General features: G+C 56.4%; 1 protein-coding gene across 8 annotated transcripts; it reads left to right on the forward strand.

The window, feature by feature from the left end:
- The first annotated feature begins 1,920 nt into the window (after nucleotides 1-1,920).
- RASSF2 (Ras association domain family member 2) lies at nucleotides 1,921-15,316 on the forward strand. 8 transcript variants are annotated; one of them, XM_074563536.1, is made up of 12 exons: nucleotides 1,921-2,094; nucleotides 3,672-3,877; nucleotides 7,096-7,178; nucleotides 8,398-8,473; nucleotides 8,648-8,799; nucleotides 9,687-9,775; nucleotides 11,367-11,518; nucleotides 11,599-11,700; nucleotides 11,880-11,931; nucleotides 12,033-12,154; nucleotides 12,893-12,990; nucleotides 14,150-15,316. In XM_074563536.1, exons 3-12 carry the CDS (start codon nucleotides 7,120-7,122, stop codon nucleotides 14,217-14,219), a joined length of 972 nt encoding a protein of 323 aa, XP_074419637.1. In that variant the 5' UTR covers nucleotides 1,921-2,094; nucleotides 3,672-3,877; nucleotides 7,096-7,119; the 3' UTR covers nucleotides 14,220-15,316. The 8 variants fall into 8 exon arrangements, with proteins under 8 accessions (XP_074419637.1, XP_074419640.1, XP_074419635.1 ...); XM_074563534.1 differs by having other exon boundaries at nucleotides 1,937-2,094; nucleotides 11,289-11,518; XM_074563533.1 differs by lacking the exon at nucleotides 1,921-2,094 and adding an exon at nucleotides 3,102-3,169 and having other exon boundaries at nucleotides 11,289-11,518.
- The last annotated feature ends 2,981 nt before the right edge of the window (nucleotides 15,317-18,297 follow it).

Genomic DNA, 18,297 nt, shown 5'->3' on the forward strand with positions numbered 1-18,297 from the left:
GGAACGTCTGGCTGAGGATGCACAGCACCTTTCCAGCTCCGTCAGCCTTCAAGGGCTCTGAGCTACTGTTGATTTTAAGGGGAATTAAGGCACCCAAGTACCTTTCTTAACGTAGGCGTAGCCCACCGCGGCTAATCCAAAACCGGTGTAGGTGGATGGGAAGAAAAATGGCAAAAAGCCACCTAAATCGGCAGCGAGAAAGTAGATCTGGAATCAAAGCCTGCGGAGCAGCTGTTGGACCGGGGCGAGGGATTTCCAGTCGTTCCTGAGCTGGGCTGGGTTTGGGTGCGCGATGGAAACGTCTCTGGTCTTAATCCCCGTTAATCCTTTGTGCTACTGGGTCAGAGCTCTGGAAATAATGGGGTTTTCTCTTTGGGTCGTGCCCGAATCAAAATTTAGCGGGAGCTGCAGCGACGCAATAAGAATCGCGAAACCTGAGGATTTTCAGAATGACTGAAACGTCCTCAAATGGGGGCAGCGACCGCGTTTCGAAGAAACGCGTATTAGGTGTGAGCAAAAGGCCTTCTTAAAAGCCTTTAAAAGACTCTTCCCATCTGGTTCCCGGAGGCTGCGTAACGGCTACCAGATGCTCCTAAGCTAACGTGTATCCAAGTGCGTAATATCATTCGGTATTTATTGACAATTACCTTGGGGGTCTTAAAATTTAAATAATGGGAAGCTGCCCGGGTGTGAAAGAAGGGAGTTTGGATGCTTGCTAAGTCTGGGGGGAAAGACTTGAATTTTGGAGAATTTTTGGAGCTGGTGCTTTACGCTTGGGCCTGAGTTGAGGTCCTTGACCCCCAGGCTCAGCTGTGGGGAGCGGAAACAGCAGTAAATCCATCAAAGTCGATGGTTTAAAAGCCGTCAGCCGCGTTCCCTGCGCGGCGTTTAAGCACAGACGCGCCGATTTAACCTGCGAAACAGGTGCCGCAACCTCCTCGCGGGGCTAAACGCGGGCCCGGACTGCGGAGCAGCCTTTTTTTCCTGGGAGATTTTTGGCAGCCGGGAGGATGCTCGGGCTCGCGGCCGCCGGCTGGGACCACGGCGGGGGGGTGTAGAAGTTTCGGTCTCCTTCCACATGGACATGGGTTTGGTTCCTCTCGGGTTCCTGCTGCCAGCCGCGGCGGGGGAAGGAGGAGCCGGCAGCCTGTCCCGGCCTCGCAGGTTGCGGGGTGTCCTCATAGGGCAGGATTGGGTCAAATTCCTTCTGTTCGGTAAATAAACAACCTGCATCCAGGCTGCTGACCCACCGCTGCGCATTGAAGGCCACGAGCTGGGTGTCGCCAAATCAGGATTTAACCCCAGTTCTGCAACCAAGTTCCTCCTCGTGCTCACGCGGGTCCCCACGCCAAAACCGCCTCTCTCTATTTTTTTTTTTTTAAATGTATTTATTTTTCCCTTTTTCCTCCAACTGCATCCTCCCTGTGGGCTGCGATGTGCGGTAGAAGCTTCCTCTCTCTTTAGGGCTAAATCCCTGGGTTTCGGGGCTGGGGTTTGCGCAGCGCGGGCAGCCGGGGCCGGCTCCGCTCCATTGTGCGGGACGGCCGGGCTCTCGCGGCGACAAAAGGGCCTCTCATCGCCGCCAGCCCTCGAAGATGCTGCTGGAATATAAATACTAACCCCCGTTCCGGCTCGCTTTCGCCCAGTCAGTCGTTCCCCAAGCCAGATGGCTCCTCCTCAACTTCTCATATTTTACATACAAGTACAAAAAAAAAAAGGGAAAAAAAAAAAAAAAAGAGCTGATTACAATCCATGGTTGTGAAGACTTGCTTGTTTTGCTAAAGCAGCTGTTTAGATTATTTCTTTGGGTTTTTTGGTTGGTTGTTGATTTTTTTTTCTCCCCCCCTTCATGTGGGCTGTTTCTAGGCAAATTCCTTAAAAAGAAAAAAAAAAAAAGGGCCGGAGAAGCCACAAAGCGCTGGGAAAGGTCAGGAGCAGACAAAGGCGGAGGGACGCGGCCGCACGCTGCTGCTCTTCTGGAATACTTAATACCCCCGCGCCCCACAAACCCTCCCCGGGGCGGCGCGGGGGGCACGGGCAGCATGGGACCCACAGCCCGGGAGCAGAGGCTGGAGGCTCAGCGCCGTTTCGGAGGTAACCGTGACCCCAAGCTGCAACATCTGCTTCCAGGCAGATTTTTTTTTTTTAATTTATTTATTTCCTCTTCAATCCCCTTCTCGGGGGCTGTTTTGGATCCGGATGGGATCCCACGTCCGTGCTTGGGAACTGGTTGCTGCCAGCGCACGGCCCTGTTGCGCCGTCCTGAAGGCAGAACAGCGACGTGCGATGCCTGCGCCGCTCTGGCGCTCGGTGTCGCAGGCTTTGGGGTGTTTTAAGGCAGAAATAAGCACTTCAGCCTGTGTGCTGCAGCCCACAAGGTTCCCTCCAGGAGATCTGCACGGAGCTGGAGCCGATCACAGAAGCATTTAACCCTGGTGCATGGGATGGGGCAGCCTTTGGGATCCTGGTCCTGGCACCAGGGATGGGGCAGCCTTTGGGATCCTGGTCCTGGCACCAGGGATGGGGCAGCCTTTGGGATCCTGGTCCGGGCATCCAGGGATGTGTCAACCTTTGGGATCCTGGTCCTGGCACCAGGGATGGGGCAGCCTTTGGGATCCTGGTCCTGGCATCCAGGGATGGGGCAGCCTTTGGGATCCTGGTCCTCGCACCGGGGATGGGGCAGCCTTTGGAATCCTGGTCCTGGCATCCAGGGATGGGGCAGCCTTTGGGATCCTGGTCCTGGCATCCAGGGATGGGGCAGCCTTTGGGATCCTGGTCCTGGCATCCAGGGATGTGTCAACCTTTGGGAACCTGATCGTGGGGTGCAACCTGGGTGCCAGAAACAGGGTGTCCTTTGGGAGCGCAGTCCCAGAGCCTGAACCAGGGGTTTGAGACGGAGCATCCTTTGGGATCCCAGCCAAACCGGGATAAACTGGGTACCCGAGGCAGGACATCCTTTGGGGGAACCCCGGTCCTGGCACCCGCTAAGGGGTGTCCCGTTGGGTCCCGGTGCCGGGGTGCCCCCGGCTGCCGGAGAGGGCTGTCCCCCGGGATCGCGGCCCCGCGGCCCCGCCCCGCCCCGCCCCGCCCCGTCCGGCCCCGCCCCACCGAGGGGCGGCCCTACGGGGGGCGCCGGCTGCGGCGCGGAGCGGCGCGGAGCGGGGGCCGGGTGAGTGCGGTGGGACCGGGCATCCCCGTCCCCGTCCCCGTCCCCGGGGCTGAGCCGCAGCCACCCCGGAGCCCGTCGGCAGTTAGTGGGCGGCGGGGGCTGCGCCCACCCCCGGGAGCGGGGGGAAGGATCCGGGCCCCCCCTCCCCCCCACGCCCCGGGGTGTCACCTGCACCCAACGAGCGTCCTCGGCATCACGCTCTCTTTTCGGGCTGGCTGTTCCCGCAGGCTGGAAGGGAGCCACAAGCACCCGAGGGTCCCCAGGCGGGTCGCGACACCCTTCTCTGCGCTCCCCGTCGCACCGGGGGTGGAGACCCACCAGCTCCCTTCTCGTAGCCCACAACAAGCCGTTGCTGGCCCCCAGCTCTTCTCAGGAGGGTCTGGTCCGCTGAGTGTGGCCAGTGGGTCCCTTCACTTTGTCCCCAAGCAAGCCGGCACCCCGATGGCAACACCCGCCGGGGATTCTGCCACCGCTCACCGCTCCCCTCCTTTCCCCTTTGCAGGACGGGGCTGAGCATTTGGGCTGGCGAACAATAGCAGCGCTGGAAAACAATGGAGCTGCTGCACCTTCGCGCTTAGGGACGCCGGACGGATGCTCCGAAGAAATCCCGGCTCCAAAATAGCGCCTGAGCCAGAGCCACCACTGCAGCGGCTCGCGGGAGCCGTCCACCGAGCACCGTCGGTCGAGCGAAGGATCTGCCGGAACAGGGTGAGAGCGCTCGGCCGTATCCCACCGCTGAGCAGAGCAGCTCCGAGAGGCTCTCGGTGCCTGCGAGGGAGGAATTGTCGCTTCCGGATGATGCTTTGCTACCGATTGATTGCACAGGGATCAATGCGGCGTTGGGCTGGTTAAAAGCCTCCCTGGGCCGCAGGGAAGCAGCAGGGTTTGGGCAGGAGGGAGCATCGCGGCCTCCCCGGGGAGCGGGATATTCCCACAATCCCTCGCACGGCCGGGGGGAAGCCTTGGCTGTGCCGAAACCGCATCTCCCGCCCGAGCGGGGCGATGCCAAAGAGGCAGCAGGGATGCTGCCAAAGCATCCGCGTGCCACGGGAGGGGACTGGGAAAGCAAAATCCCCCCCGAAAAACACTCCTTTCCTTTCAAGAGCAGGGAAGACCACCCCACTCCTGCCGAACACATGATCTCTGGTCTGGTTTTTTTTTCAATTTTATTTTTTTTCGATTTTTTTCTATTTTATTGGAGCAGTGCATCTCCCCGGGCGCTCGGCAAAAGTGAGCGCTCGTCCCCGCTCCACGCGAGGGGCTGCGAGCGGGGCCAGGCTCCCTCTGCAGCGCAGGGCAGGTGGGGCTGTAGGGATGCGGGGAAGGGTCTCGGGAAGGTTATTTTTTGGGGGTGGGATAAGTCCGGGATCCATCAGGCCTGAGAGCGACTGTGGGAGCGGCTGCTGGCTCATGCTGGAAGGCAGAGGGGGCTGAAATCCTCCTGCCACGTGTGCAGGGGGGATTGATTTGATCTGATTTTTTTTTTTTTTTTTTAAAAAAGCGCTTTGCGAGACAGCAGCGAAACCTCAGCCTGCGCCGGGCGCGAAGGAAATACGTCGTCTCGGAGTGGGGAAACTGAGGCAGGGGGGTGCCGGGAAATTGAAGATGGTGCTGAGCTGCCGAGGTTGAGCAACTGATTGGGCAATTTGCACGTTGCCAGTCCTTTTATTTTGGCGATTTCCAGCCTTTCGCCAAAGCCGTGGCAGAAAAACCGGGAGGGGCAGCGGCAGCTGGTCTCTGTTTGGGGATCTCCGGGCGGCCACCGCTCCCTCCACCCACAGCCTGGTGCTCTCGAGACCCAAAAAAGGAAGAATTTGCCCCTTTCCTTGCTTGCTCGGAAGGGGATGTGATGACGGAGGCGAAGGTGGCAGCGCCGGGGCGGTAAACAGGAAACCGGGCTCCTCAGCGCAGGGAGACGAACCTGCATTTCGGGGTTCCCCTTCCATCCCAGAATGAGGGGTTTTTTTTTGGCTGGAGCTCACCCCCATGTCCCCTCCGAGGGAACCGGGGCTTTGGCCCTTCGTACGGCCGCGATGCCACGGAGCGAAACTCCCTGCGACGCCAAAGGCTCCACTCCGGGCTGCGCTGCCGGAGGGTTGGGGTTTTTTTGGGTTTTTCTGGGGTTTTTTTTCAGCCACTTTGCTATTTTTTGGCAACGTTTTTGGCGTGGGCCAAGCAAAGCAGCCGTGTGGGGTTCATCCTCCCTCCGCCCAGCAACGTCTTGGCAGTGACTTCCCCAATTTTCATCCGCTTCCAGCCCCCGCCCACAAGTGAGGTGCTTATTTCTGACCGTTCCTGGATCTCGCAGCTGATGACCCGCAAATTCGCGTCCCCGCCGCAGCAGGTGCCGCGCGGCCACCCCGCCGACATTTATCCCAAAGCCACAAACCCGGCTGCAAAATCCCCTCCCGAGATCATTTTTGGGGGATAAAGAGGATTATTATTAGGTTTATCCCCTGGGGGAGGAGGGACGGGTGCGGGAGAGGCGGCCGCCGGCTGCGGGAGGAGGGTTTGACGCCGGGCTTTGCCGGGATGCTCGCGCGGCTCCTCGGCTCCTCAGGAAACCCGAAGCTTTGTCAGCTTTTCCGTTGCGACGTGCCATTTTTTGGCGGCGGGTTTCTCTTCTGCTTTCGCCTGGAGCCCCGGGGCCGGGCCGGCTTCCTGCCCTTCCCTGCCTCCTCCTGCCTGCCAGAGCATCCGCGTTGCTGCTTTTGCAACCTCTTCTGCGGTCTGAAGCAGGACGCAGAATATTTTTCCTGTCGTATGTCATTTATTTGCTTCGAATATATCCCGGCGCCTGGGGTAAGGAGCGGGAGTTGCCGCTGGGCTGAGGTTTTAGGGGCAGGCCCATTCTCTGACACAGGTTTTTTTACCGCACGGCCTTGGTTGAATCATTTATCCGCCTGGGTGGTGGCGTAGGTTTTTTGGTTTTAGGCAGGAAAATGGGTTTGTTTCCCAGGGGTTTGGGAGGAAGCGCGTGGGGACATGGGAGGTGGAAGAAAAGAGCGGTTTGCGGATCTTTTCTTGCCTCGGTCCCTCCTTCTGGACAAGGGAAGGGAGGGGAGAGACCCTGGAAAAATGAAAGCCGGTCTGTAGGAGGGTTTGCACAAACCCCCGAGGAAAAGGACGACCCGAGAAACCCTTCCTCATTGCTCAGGACCTCCCCATCGCACTTCAGGGTCTGATTTCCAACGCGCTGCGAGCCCGGGGACGACCCTGAGGGCTTCAGCCTAAATCGCCTTTCAATTCCGCTTCGTAGCATCCAAACATAGCTCCCCCGCTTTAAGCCGGGGCCACTCCAAAGGTGGGATTTTGCAGGGGGGACTTCCCAAGATTTTGCGTGAGAGAGACGGAGATGTTTTGGCACTGGAGGGAACACGCCAAAATCGAACCGGTATCGTAAATGAAAACGTAAAGGAACCAGCCCAGCGTCTCTCGCTGCTGGGGAAGCGCAGCCCTCCTGCCCGCTGCCCGGGGTCGGGGCGGCACGAGGAAACGTCGTCTGGATCCAGCCCTGCGTGTCTGGAGCTTCGGAGCCAAACCTTAGTAAAATAAATGGGGAAAAGGAGCAAATCCGGCTTATAACCCTTCGGCCTCCAGGCGCTGCGTCGGGGCAGTCCGTGGATGCTCGAAATGCAAATGTCGGCGTAAGCGTATCTCTGCCGGTATTAAATTTTCAGCGAGTTTACAACGCGTCTCTCCTTATCTGATTTTCCCTCCATCGGTTTTCCGGGAGGAGCCGCCTCAAACTTCACCGGCGGCTGCATCCCCCGGGGCCTTCTCCCAAGAGCTCTTCCAAAATCCAAGCCAGTTTCCTTTCCCCGCCCCCCCCCCCCCGCCCCCGTTATCCAGGGATGCGATAACGGGGATGCGATAACGGGGCGGTTCACACCGGTGCTTTTCTCTCCTCCCTCTTTGCAATTCAGCTCCCATGAAAGAAGAGCGGGAGGATGGATTACGGCGGCTGCGAGTACCTGGTCCCCTGCGGAAAAGACAAATACATCTCCAAGTAAGATGCTCGGCGGGGCTGTAACGCGGAAACGCGGTGGGTGCTGAAGGCTGGGGAGTTATTTGTGATATTCCCGGGGTTTTTCGCCGGGAGGAGGGGAGTGACCCTGGGTTTTAACTCGATTTCGTTGGATTCGGAAAGGAAAAGCCATTCCGGGCCAAGAAACAGCAATTTCCTTTAAAAGAAAAAGTGGTGTTGGTGGGATTTTGAGGGTTTTTTTTTCTTTAGGAGCGTGGCCAAATGCTCTATAAACTTTCACGAAATACAGGTTTTGCTGCAAAGGGGCCTGATTAGTAATTGGTCTTTTATGAATTGGTAAAGAAGTGGAATGATTCCTAAGTGTCGAGGAAGATTTTGGAAGAGATAAAGCATATACGTGAGATATTTTTCCCCCCTTTTTTCTTTCACGTGACCCAAATCCCCCGTGATTTAATGCTTCTTTATACTAGTCTGATGGTGCCGAGCATCCTTAAACTCGTTCAGCCAGCGGAATTAATGACAGCTTTATGAATTAACGCCCGAGGCATCGCTTCCCCGTGATTCATAGCTGTGCTTAGGCGTCCTGGGTCAGTTTATTTTTATTTTTTATTTTTATTTTTTATTTTTTTTTATTTTTTATTTTTTAAGTTTTTATTTTCGTTATTTTCATTTTTATTTTTCAACTGGAGCAGGGCTCAGACTTTTAATTTGAGCTCGAGGTCAGGGTCCGGCGCGACGAAGCCGCCGCGATAAACTCGCCTGCGATAACTTGTGACTCCGGCGTGACCCGAGGGCTCGGGCGCTCCAAAAATTCCCATGTTTTTTCAGCCTTGTGACCGACTCCGCCAAGGTCTGACGGGTTTTCTTACGTCTTTTTGCAAGGTTTACGGAGGGCACGGTTGCGGGGGAGCTCGTCCCCCTGCTCATGGTTGGAAAGGGCAATGCCTGGTTGAACTCGTAGCAGATATCCTCAACGAGGGAGGGACAGATGCAGCAAATAGCTTAATTTGGGGCAAATTAGGGTGTTTTGGGTCCCCCAGCGGTGTAGCAGGTTAATTGCCCAGCCTGACCCTGGGAAGCAATTCCTGCTTTCTCCCAGATCCCCAAAATTTCTCCCTGCCAGGGGGAACCAGGCTCAGGGGCAGCCACGCCGGGTACCGAGCGGTGCCTGCAGTGTCCCCCCTCGCTCCTGCAAACCTCTTCTCAGCGCCTTTCCCATTTTCTTTTCCCCCCCCCCCAGAAATGAGCTCCTCTTACACTTGAAGACGTACAACATCTACTACGAAGGGCAAAATTTACAGCTGCGGCACCGGGAGGTAAGAAACCCCCGGGGGAGGTACCCAGCTTGTCCCTGGCAGGAGAGAAAACGAAGGAATCGGGTTTAATTCGGATTTATGAGGTCCAAAAAAAAAAAAAAAAAAAAATAGTAATAGTAATATTCATGGCTGTTCGTGTTTGGGATATTGAGCTGCCGGTCTCCTCTGGCGCAGGAGGAAGGCGAGCTGATCGTGGAGGGGCTGCTGAACATCTCCTGGGGCTTGCGCCGCCCCATCCGCCTGCAGATGCAGGACGACAACCAGCGCATCCGCCCGCCGCCCTCCTCCTCCTCCTGGCACTCGGGCTGCAACCTGGGAGCCCACGGGTGAGTGAAGGGAAAAGACGACACACACCCCCCCGGCTTCGCCCCCTTCCCCCGTAATAAGGCAGCGTTTGCAACCCCAGCTGCCTCGTCTGCCTCCCTGGGTTTTTGCCGACGTGCAACACCCTGGAGAAGCCAAGTCTGAAATGAAGTCGCTCGGTTTCACTTCGCCGAGTCCCCCGCTTCGGCAAAGCCCCCCCTTTTTTGCAAAGATCCCCCCCTTTTCTGAAGACTCCCCCTTTTGCAAACCACCACCCCCCCCTTTCTGCAAAGACCCTCCCTTTTCGCAACCCCCCCCCGCCCCTTCTACAAACCCCCTTTTGCATAAATTCTACGATTCGTATTGCAAATAACCGGCACTGCAACCCTGCGGGGATGGTTATCCGCCCAATCCACAGGGACTGGGAACCACAGGATGGTTTGGGTTGGAAGGGACCTTAGAGACCACCCAGTGCCACCCCCTGCCCTGGGCAGGGACACCTCCCACCAGCCCAGGTTGCTCCAAGCCCCGGCCAACCTGGCCTTGAACCCCTCCAGGGATGGGGCAGCCACAGCTTCTCTGGGCAACCTGGGCCAGGGGCTCACCACCCTCACAGCAAACAATTTCTTCTTAATATCTAATTAAATCTCCCTTCTTTCAGTTCAAAACCCATTCCCCCTCATCCCATGGCTCCCCTCCCTGCTCCAGAGTCCCTCCCCAGCTTTCCTGGAGCCCCTTTAGGGACTGGAAGGGGCTCCAAGGTCTCCCCGGAGCCTTCTCTCCTCCAGGCCGCATCCCATTCTGGAAAGAGCAATGTTGGCGCTCGGAGGGGAAATGATCCTGGTTATCGTTCCCTCTGCAGCTGCGCGCTAACAGCGCACCCATCTCTTATTTTATTTGTTATTGCCAGGTCCGTGCTGAAGCCCAGCACTTTGCCGGACATCCAGGTTACGGATGCAGAGCCCACACCGAACGCGGAGACTCCCGGGAGCGGCGCAGGTGAGATCCGGGCTCGGATCCGGTTGGATTTGGCTGGAGAGTTGGGAGCAGCTGCCTTGAGAAAAATATAAAACAGGCATTTTTTTCCTCTAGAAATCAGTGTCTCCATCTCGCTCCAGGTTACTTAAAGCCATTTCCAGAGCGCCTACATTTAATTTATTTAATTGCAGCAAGAAAGTCTTAGCCCCGATGGCCCAAGACCCTTCCGAAGGGTTTTTGCTCGGGGAAGGGGCCGCGGTGGGACGTGGTGAAGAGGAGCTCGGAAAGAAACAGGGGGATGGAGCAAAGAGCCTCGTGGGATCGTAGGGAAAAGGATGTCGGCGCTTCCCTTTCCCGGCGGCTCTGCTTTTAGGGAAGAAGAATGGGTTGGGAAGTGCCGTTGCCATGGGGAAGTCAACAATTCTGCAAAGTTTTTTTCCCCTCCCTGGTTTTTCCTCGGCAGAGAGAGGGAAGAGCTCGTCAGCCCCCGGCGCTTCGTTAACCCCTTCTTTTGAGCAGGAGGCAGCGATGAACGGGACGCGAGCTGTCCCACTGGCAATTCCCACGGGAAAAGCCTGCTTTTATGCATTTGTCTCATTCGATTGGGGCGTTTTGCAGACGTTCTTAGCTTTTTTGGGGGGTTTTTTGGATGCTTTTGTGGAAATACACCCTGAAGGCAGAGAAGAACCAGCTGGTCCTTTCGGCTTCGGGATGCTCCTCCCCTTCCTGGCTCGGGGAGGAGCTGAGCACTTGCAAAACTCATTGATCCCTGAAACCCTTGGCCCCATCCTTGCTCCTCCAGCTTTTCCCCTTTCTCTTTTTGATCTCCCCGTGGATGACACTTTTATTTATCCCCTTAATTAAAGCTTGCCCGGGCGATATCCGCAACTCATCGCGCTGTAGAAATAACCCGGCGGCTCTTTCAGCCGGCCCTAGGATGTTAATCCTCTGCCAGCGCATAAGAAAGAAGTCTTTGATTATATTTTGCTCCAAAAGCCTGTAAAAAATCAGCGCGTAGCATGCGTGCGCGGCCCCTCGTGAGGGCTTAGTCACCGTGGCCCGCGGTGCAGCTGGAGCGGCGCGCACCAGAGATTTTTCCGTGCTGCCGACACGCTTTGAATTAAAACATCCAAGCTGGAGCCCGAGAGGTTTGTTAAAAATGGATGAAGAGCTGGTTGATAATAATCTGGACGCGGGCCAGTTTTCACGCAGAGATCTGAAGCGCTGGCCTCGTTTTCCGGTTCTCATTAAAGGAAAGGAGAAAAAAAAAAAAAAAAAAACAACAAAAAAACTATGGAAAAGCGATTAAGGATGCTCGAGTCCCAGGAGAAGAGGCTTCCTCCAGGTAGCAGCCTGGATTTACGCAGTTAATTCTGAATTAATAGCCTCCTTCAGGAGCTTGGGGAGGATAAACCAGTAGCTGGTGTGGTGTAAACTGGTGGGTTAAACCTGTCCTGGGAAGTTTGTAGGGATGGGGATTTCTGGGATGGGGAATTCTGCATCCGTGATGGGATTCCCAGGAGCTATTTTGCAGCTGGGATAGGACCCTGGGGGGGTTCTCGCTTGCCCCCCCCGCTCCTCAGCCCCGTCCTCCCACCGGGTCGTTTTCCAGCCGCCAAGTCGCAGCCGGAGGAGACGCCGCAGCTGATGCGGACGCGGAGCGATGTGGGCGTCCGGCGCCGGGGCAGCTCCCGCACCCCCAGCGAGCAGCGCCGCATCCGCCGCCACCGCTTCTCCATCAACGGGCACTTCTACAACCACAAGGTGAGCCCCCGGCGCCCCCGAGACCTCCCCCCACAGACGGGCGGGGGAATCCCGGTTTAACTGGACTTTGCGCCCCGTAGACGTCCGTGTTCACGCCGGCGTACGGCTCCGTCACCAACGTCCGGATAAACAGCACGATGACGACCCCCCAGGTCCTTAAACTGCTGCTCAATAAATTCAAGGTACGTTCGGTATCCCCCCCGCCAACTCCTGGATTGCTCTGCACTTAGTATTTATATCCCATGGATACAAAATGCAACGGGTGGAGCGTAATAATGGGAATTTTTTTTTTTATAATTGCCGGGAAGGCCGAGGGTAGAAGCGTGGACTTTAATAAATAGTGATTTATGTCTCTGTTCAGATTGAAAACTCGGCGGAGGAGTTTGCGCTCTACATCGTCCACACCAGCGGAGGTGAGTCTGCCCAAAACCCCCTCCCCGGCACAGCCGGCACGTCGGTCGTGGCAAAGCCCCGCCGTCCGCTGGGCCGACCGCCGGTGCTTTTGGCGTTGCAGAGAAGCAGAAGCTGCGAGCCAGCGATTACCCCCTGATCGCCCGCATCCTGCAGGGCCCCTGCGAGCAGGTCTCCAAGGTCTTCCTCATGGAGAAGGACCAGGTGGAAGAAGTCACCTACGACGTGAGTTTGCCGGGGCAGGATGCTCGGCGCTTTCGGATGGGCTCGGGATGCAGCTGGGGCTGGAAAACCAGGGGGATGTCTCCGTGCAGGAATTGCTTTGCTTTGCTCCCGCGTCTTCCCATGAAAACTCCCCACCCCATGGGGAAAACCTTGGTTTGTGCTTAAAGAGCAGCTTTAAACTCCAACCGAGAGCAAATGCCCCCCCAGCCCTATTTTGCCATCCCGGATCTGAGCGCAGAAGAGCAATTGCAGCACGGCCTTTGGTGTAATTGATTTTTTTTTTTTTCCAGCCGGGGAAAGGGCTGCGGATGGGGAATGGCTCGTTCGTGCCATCTGCCGGCTCCCTCCTGCCCCGGCGCTGCTCTGCGCTTCGATCAGAGCACAAATGAGGCACTTTCGGGGCATATTTGAGCTTCAACAGCGCTCAGTGACGCCTTGGGGGTGCGCAGGGCTCTCCATATGAAGGAGCCAAGTCTTGCAGCCAGTGGGTAAAATAAAATAAACCTTAGGCGGAGGGTTTTGGTTTTTTCCCGATTAGCCAGCACTCGTTTGCACGAGCTGATGTTCATGCCGTGCGGAGGAAACGTGGTTTCTGTTAGGGTTTGTTGCAAAAGTTGTGGGGGTCCTCGATTTCCCCGGTTAAATCTGGGTAGAGGATGTGGCGAGGTCACCTTCAGCCACGCGGAGTTGGTGCGTCGCCCTCTTCGTCACCCGGACTGGCATTTCTCTCCCACCCAGGTTGCTCAATACATCAAATTCGAGATGCCCGTCCTCAGGAGCTTCATCCAGAAGCTGGAGGAAGAGGAGGATCGTGAAGTGAAGAAGCTCATGCGCAAGTAAGCCGGGCTCGGTGCCATTGAAGGGAGATGCTGAGAGTTAACAACATTGTCGGGGGCTTATTTCACAGAATCCCAGAGTGGCCGGGGTGGGAAGGGACCTCTGGAGATCACCCCGTCCAACCCCCGGCCAGAGCAGGGTCACCCAGAGCAGGTGGCACAGGGACGCCTCCAGGCGGGGTTGGGATGTCTCCAGAGACGGAGACTCCCCCACCTCTCTGGGCAGCCTGTGCCAGGGCTCTGCCACCCTCACAGCAAAGAAGTTCCTCCTCGTCTTGAGATGGAACTTCCCACGGTCAAGTTTGTGCCCGTTACCCCTTGTCCTGTCCCCGGGCACCACTGAGAAGAGCCTGGCCCCGTCCTCCTGACACCCCCCCTTGAAGTATTGATCAGCGTTGATAAGATCCCCCCTCAGTCGTCTTTTTTCCAGACTGAAGAGCCCCAAATCCCTCAGCCTTTCCCCATCAGAGAGATGTTCCAGTCCCCTCATCCTCTTGGTGGCCCTTTGCTGTCCCCTCTCCAGCCGTTCCCTGTCCTTCTGGAACCGGGGAGCCCAGAACTGGACCCAGGGCTCCAGATGGGGCCTCCCCAGGGCAGGGCAGAGCAGAGGGGGAGGATGACCTCCCTCCACCTGCTGGCCACGCTCTTCTGGATGCCCCCCAGGATGCCATTGGCCTTCTTGGCCACCAGGGCCCATCGCTGGCTCACGGTCATCCCGTTGTCCCCCAGGACTCCCAGGTCTGTCTCCACAGAGCTGCTCTCCAGCAGGTCACCCCCAACCTGTCCTGGTGCGGGGGGTTATTCCTCCCCAGGGGCAGCACCCTGCACTTGCTCTTGTTGAATTCCATAAGGTTTCTCTCCGCCCAACTCTCCAGCCTGTCCAGGTCTCTCTGGATGGCGGCACAGCCTTCCGGGGTGTCAGCCACCCCCCCAGCTTTGTGTCACCTCTAAACTCACCAAGGGGACACTCTGTCCCCTCACCCAGGTCGTTGATGCATCTATATTTCGGTGCTGCAAATTCATTTGCGCAGCCTCGTGTCCCTTAAAGCATGCCTGAGCCCTTGGGTTTTGCGTTGCTCCAGGGTTTTCTTGGCAGTTTGGGTTAAAGCCCAGCTTGACGCCGCAAAAATCCTCTTTTCCTTGTCCTTTGCCTCTTCAGATACTCCATCCTCCGGCTGATGATCGAGCAAAGGCTGGAGGAGATTTCCGAAGGTCCGACGGCGATGTGAAACGCTTTGCCAGCGCCCTGGCTCCGGGTTGCGTCGCACAAAGAGCCGTTTGCCCACGGGACATACCCTACCGAATCCCAAACCCCCGACATTCCCAGAGTGTTCCTGGAATCCGCCTGGATCACTCCAGCTCTGAGCCAACCCATCATCTGCGCAGCATCCTCAGGGGGTTCCTCCTCTGCAAATGGGGGTTTTCCCAGCAAGGCTCTGGCCGGTGGCAGCTTCAGCCAAAACCTCAAATCCTTGGAAATAACAGGGAAAAAAAACAACAATAACAAAAAACAAGAAATCCATGAGCAGGGCGAAGCCGCTGAGGACAGGGACAAGCGAGGGCTGCGAGCGTTCGGGAGCAAGAATTTGGGGGCTCGGTTTGAAGATGCTTCAACGCTCCCCCCCCGCCCCCGGCACGTGGCTCCCGGCGGAGGGTCCACTGCTCGGTGGCAAGAGAGCACAAATAATTCCTCCTTTTTTTTTTCAAAAAAAAAAAAAAAAAAAGCACATTTCTATTGCAATAATTGGCAGGTGACGGGAAGCTTTTGTGAATCGATGAGGGCCTGCTGAGAACGGGGAGGTTTGTAACACTCTCGCTGCCCGAAAGCAAACCTGGGGACTGACGGTTGGATTTGCAGCGAAAGAGTAAATCCGCTTTTTCCCAGCGCCTTCCCTTAACCTGCCTCTGGTCGCATAACCCCCTCCCCCCTCCCCGCCCCCGCCTTTCTAATTTGCACTAATTTTAGGGGTTTGTTTTAAAAAAAACCCAACAAAAACCATGAAGTCAAACCTCTCTGGTAGCTGTAACATGCCAAATAGCGCTCGCGGGAATAGTTGGCGGCACTGAGCATCTCTCGAGGGATGCTGTAGGGAAAGTCGGGGGCGGGGGGGGGGGTGACAGGAGGAGTGGGGAGGCAAAAATAAAGAGGGTTTTAATTTGCAAATTGGTTTTGCAGCGGTGCCGGCACATCGTCCCGGTGAAACCGGGACCGGGAGCGTCTCCATTATCACCATCACACCTGGAAAAACCTCTTTCCTCCCAGGCTGAACCAGCAATATCGATTTTATACCTCGACGTGAACTAAAACTCTTGACTTTCTCCCTCCCTTGAGTTTTTTTGCAATGTATCTTTGTAATTTTTTTTGTTTTATTTTAATGGTACCTTTTCCACCTTTAACACGTGTTAGGGAAAGTGTTGTGCGGCGAGAGAAGCTTTTGATGTATTTGAAGGATGACTGTGGCGTTGCTTCGTTGATTAACAAGAAAACAAAACATGTAGCAGTTTAACACAGAACGAAAACCCCCGAGTTAGAGCCTGGTTTGTTCAAAATAAAGCATTTGGCGGACGGAAACGCTACCGAGGTGGGCTCTGCGGGGGCTGAGAGGAGGGAGAAGAGCGAAACCTGCCTGAATCCCGGCGGAGAAGTTTCCCCGAGGAGAAATTTGTGATTAACGGAGCAGGGTCGAGTTGGAGGCCTGTAGCCCAGTGGTGTCCCCCAAGGGTCAATCCTTGGACCCGTATTGTTTAACGTAGTCATCGACGACCTGGGCGAGGGGACAGAGTGTACGCTCAGCAAGTTCCCTGGTGGTACCAAACTGGGAGGGGTGGCTGAGACTCCAGAGGGCCGTGGTGCCACCCAGCATGACCTGGACAGGCCGGAGAGCTGGGCGGAGAAGAACCTCATGAGGTTCAACAAGGACAAGCGTAGGGCCCTGTACCTGGGGAGGAAGAATGTCAGGCACTGGTGTAGGTTAGGGGGGGACCTGCTGGAAAGCAGCTCTGAAGAAAAGGACCTGGGGGTCTTGGTAGACAGTCAATTATCCATGAGCCAGCGATGTGCCCTTGTCGCCAAGAAGGCCAAGGGAATTCTGGGCTGCATAGGGAAGAGTGTGGCCAGCAGGTCCGGGGAGGTCATTCTCCCCCTCTGCTCTGCCCTGGTGAGGCCACAACTGGAATACTGTGTCCAGTTCTGGGCTCCCCAGTTCAAGAGAGACACGGAACTACTGGAGAGAGTCCAGCGGAGGGCAACAAAGATGATGGAGGGATTGGAGCATCTCCCTTATGAGGAAAGGCTGAGAGAGCTGGGACTCTTTAGCCTGGAGAAGAGAAGGCCGAGGGGAGACCTTATTAACGTTGACAAGTATCTAAAGGGTGGGTTTAAGGAGGATGGAGCCAGACTCTTTTCAGTGGTTCCCAGTGACAGGAGGAGGGGTGACGGGCACAAGCTGGAACATAGGAAGTTCCCATCAAATATGAGGAAAAACTTCTTTACGGTGAGGGTGACGGAGCGCTGGAACGGGCTGCCCAGGGAGGGTGTGGAGTCCCCTTCTCTGGAGACTTCCAAGAGCCGCCTGGACGCAGCCCTGAGTGATGTGCTCTGGGCAATCCTGCTTTAGCAGGGGAGTGGGACCGGATGATCTCTAGAGGTCCCTTCCAACTCTGACCAAAAAAATCCCGTAAAAAAATTCTGTAAAAAAAATGCTCCTGCCCTGCGGTTTTGGAGACTCACGATTAAATTGCTGGTGGATTTTTTGGGGCTGTTGTAGGGTTTAGCCAGCCCTGAAAGACTATTTATCCCCACGCACCGTGGTCAGCAGGCTCCGTCCTCTCGATATTCCCCTTCCAGAAGGTAAAACTCACCTCTGGAGGAAAACCTCTGCCTTGCTTAGCCTTGTTCTAAACACATCGAGTTTTTTAAACCCGATATGTTCAGGTTTTTCGGCCTCCTCGAGGCTGAACTCTGCATCCCCGAGGTTATCCCAGCCACGCCAGCCCCGCGTTATCCAGCCCATTGAAGCCCATTTATCCCTCCCCGCGCAGGAGGGGGATACGAGTGACGTTGGCTCCGCGTATCGAAGCTTTATCCGCCGGGAAAAGTCTGATGTGAGTCGAGCCCGGCGGGCACAGACGGGAAGAGCCATCGCCGGCGCGGCCCCGGCTGCACGGGTAAGGGCGGCATTCTCGGTGCGGAGTTGAGGGATAAAAAGAGAAGGAACTGGGTAGATGGGAAGGGGAAAAGTGTTGGTTTTTTGGAACATACCTGAGCTGGGGGTTGGGAATGGGAGAGGAGCCCAGGGAGGCACCGCACCCTCCCCGGCTACTTCGGCACCGGGGTTTTCCCCAGGTTGTGATCCATAAGCTTGGATGCTGTCGGGGAAATAAAGAGGGGAAAAAAAAATAAGGACGAAAAAAACCCCCGTGTCTTAATTTTTATGGGGCTTGCCACCTGGATTTTCGGCGTTTCCAGCAGCGGCGATGCAGCTGCAAACAGCTGGAAGGGGGACGCGCGTTTCTCCAGGCTTTTCTTAAAAGAAACCAACGTTAGTCGGAGGAGCGGGGCAGCGAAACGAGGCAAATTAAATTAATCGAAGCCTAATACTTTTTTTTTCAAAGCGCTGGGTTTTAAAGCGCGGGGGAGTGTGTGGGGGGGGGGGGGTCAGGCCTGGCACCTTCTCGCAGGGGCCGCGGGAGGGAAATGCTGACACAGGGATGCTGCGGCCGGGGCGGGCGGCCAGGGGGGCTCTGCTTTTTCAAAAGGCTTTTGTCAACACGGCTCCTGCTATTTTTGGGACGATTTTGGGGCCGCGATGGCTCAGCAGCTTCGGTACAATGAGGCTGTTTGCTCAGCCGCAGGGTGGGGGACGGGGGGTGTGTGTGTGGGGGGAATTGCCCCGTGATGCTCCGGTGCCTTGCAGCGGGGTGGAAAAATTAAGGTGCGACTTCGCTGGGGAAATCGGGAGCGTTTGCACGGCATCGTGCCGGCAAATATATTAAATTATATATACTGAATACAGTAAATATGTTCAATAACACGTTAAATATATTAAATATGTTAAAATATCGATATTCTAAATGTAGGTTGGCCCAAGCCAACCCACGCGGTGCACGGAGCCAGGATCCCTGCGCTCACCATCCCCCCTTGTGCCCCTTTCGCAGGTCGGGCAGGATGAGGCCCCGCGACGCCTGGTGCTGGGTGGCCATGCTGCTGCTCGCCCTCTTCAGCGACGTCGCCGGCGGCCGCCGCGGTGCCGGTGGGAGAACCGGCGGGCGAGGAGGCGGCGGCGGCGGTGGCGGAGGCGGGGGGCT

This window comes from Larus michahellis, chromosome 20, assembly GCF_964199755.1.
Source record: "Larus michahellis chromosome 20, bLarMic1.1, whole genome shotgun sequence".
Taxonomy (NCBI): domain Eukaryota; kingdom Metazoa; phylum Chordata; class Aves; order Charadriiformes; family Laridae; genus Larus; species Larus michahellis.

Excerpts from the sequence above, each read along its gene's own strand:
- RASSF2 (XM_074563534.1), top strand. The coding sequence starts at position 7,120 with ATGGATTACGGCGGCTGCGAGTACCTGGTCCCCTGCGGAAAAGACAAA. Across the intron at positions 8,474-8,647 it reads TACAGCTGCGGCACCGGGAG|GAGGAAGGCGAGCTGATCGT; the intron begins GTAAGAAACCCC and ends CCTCTGGCGCAG. Across the intron at positions 11,932-12,032 it reads CATCGTCCACACCAGCGGAG|AGAAGCAGAAGCTGCGAGCC; the intron begins GTGAGTCTGCCC and ends TTGGCGTTGCAG.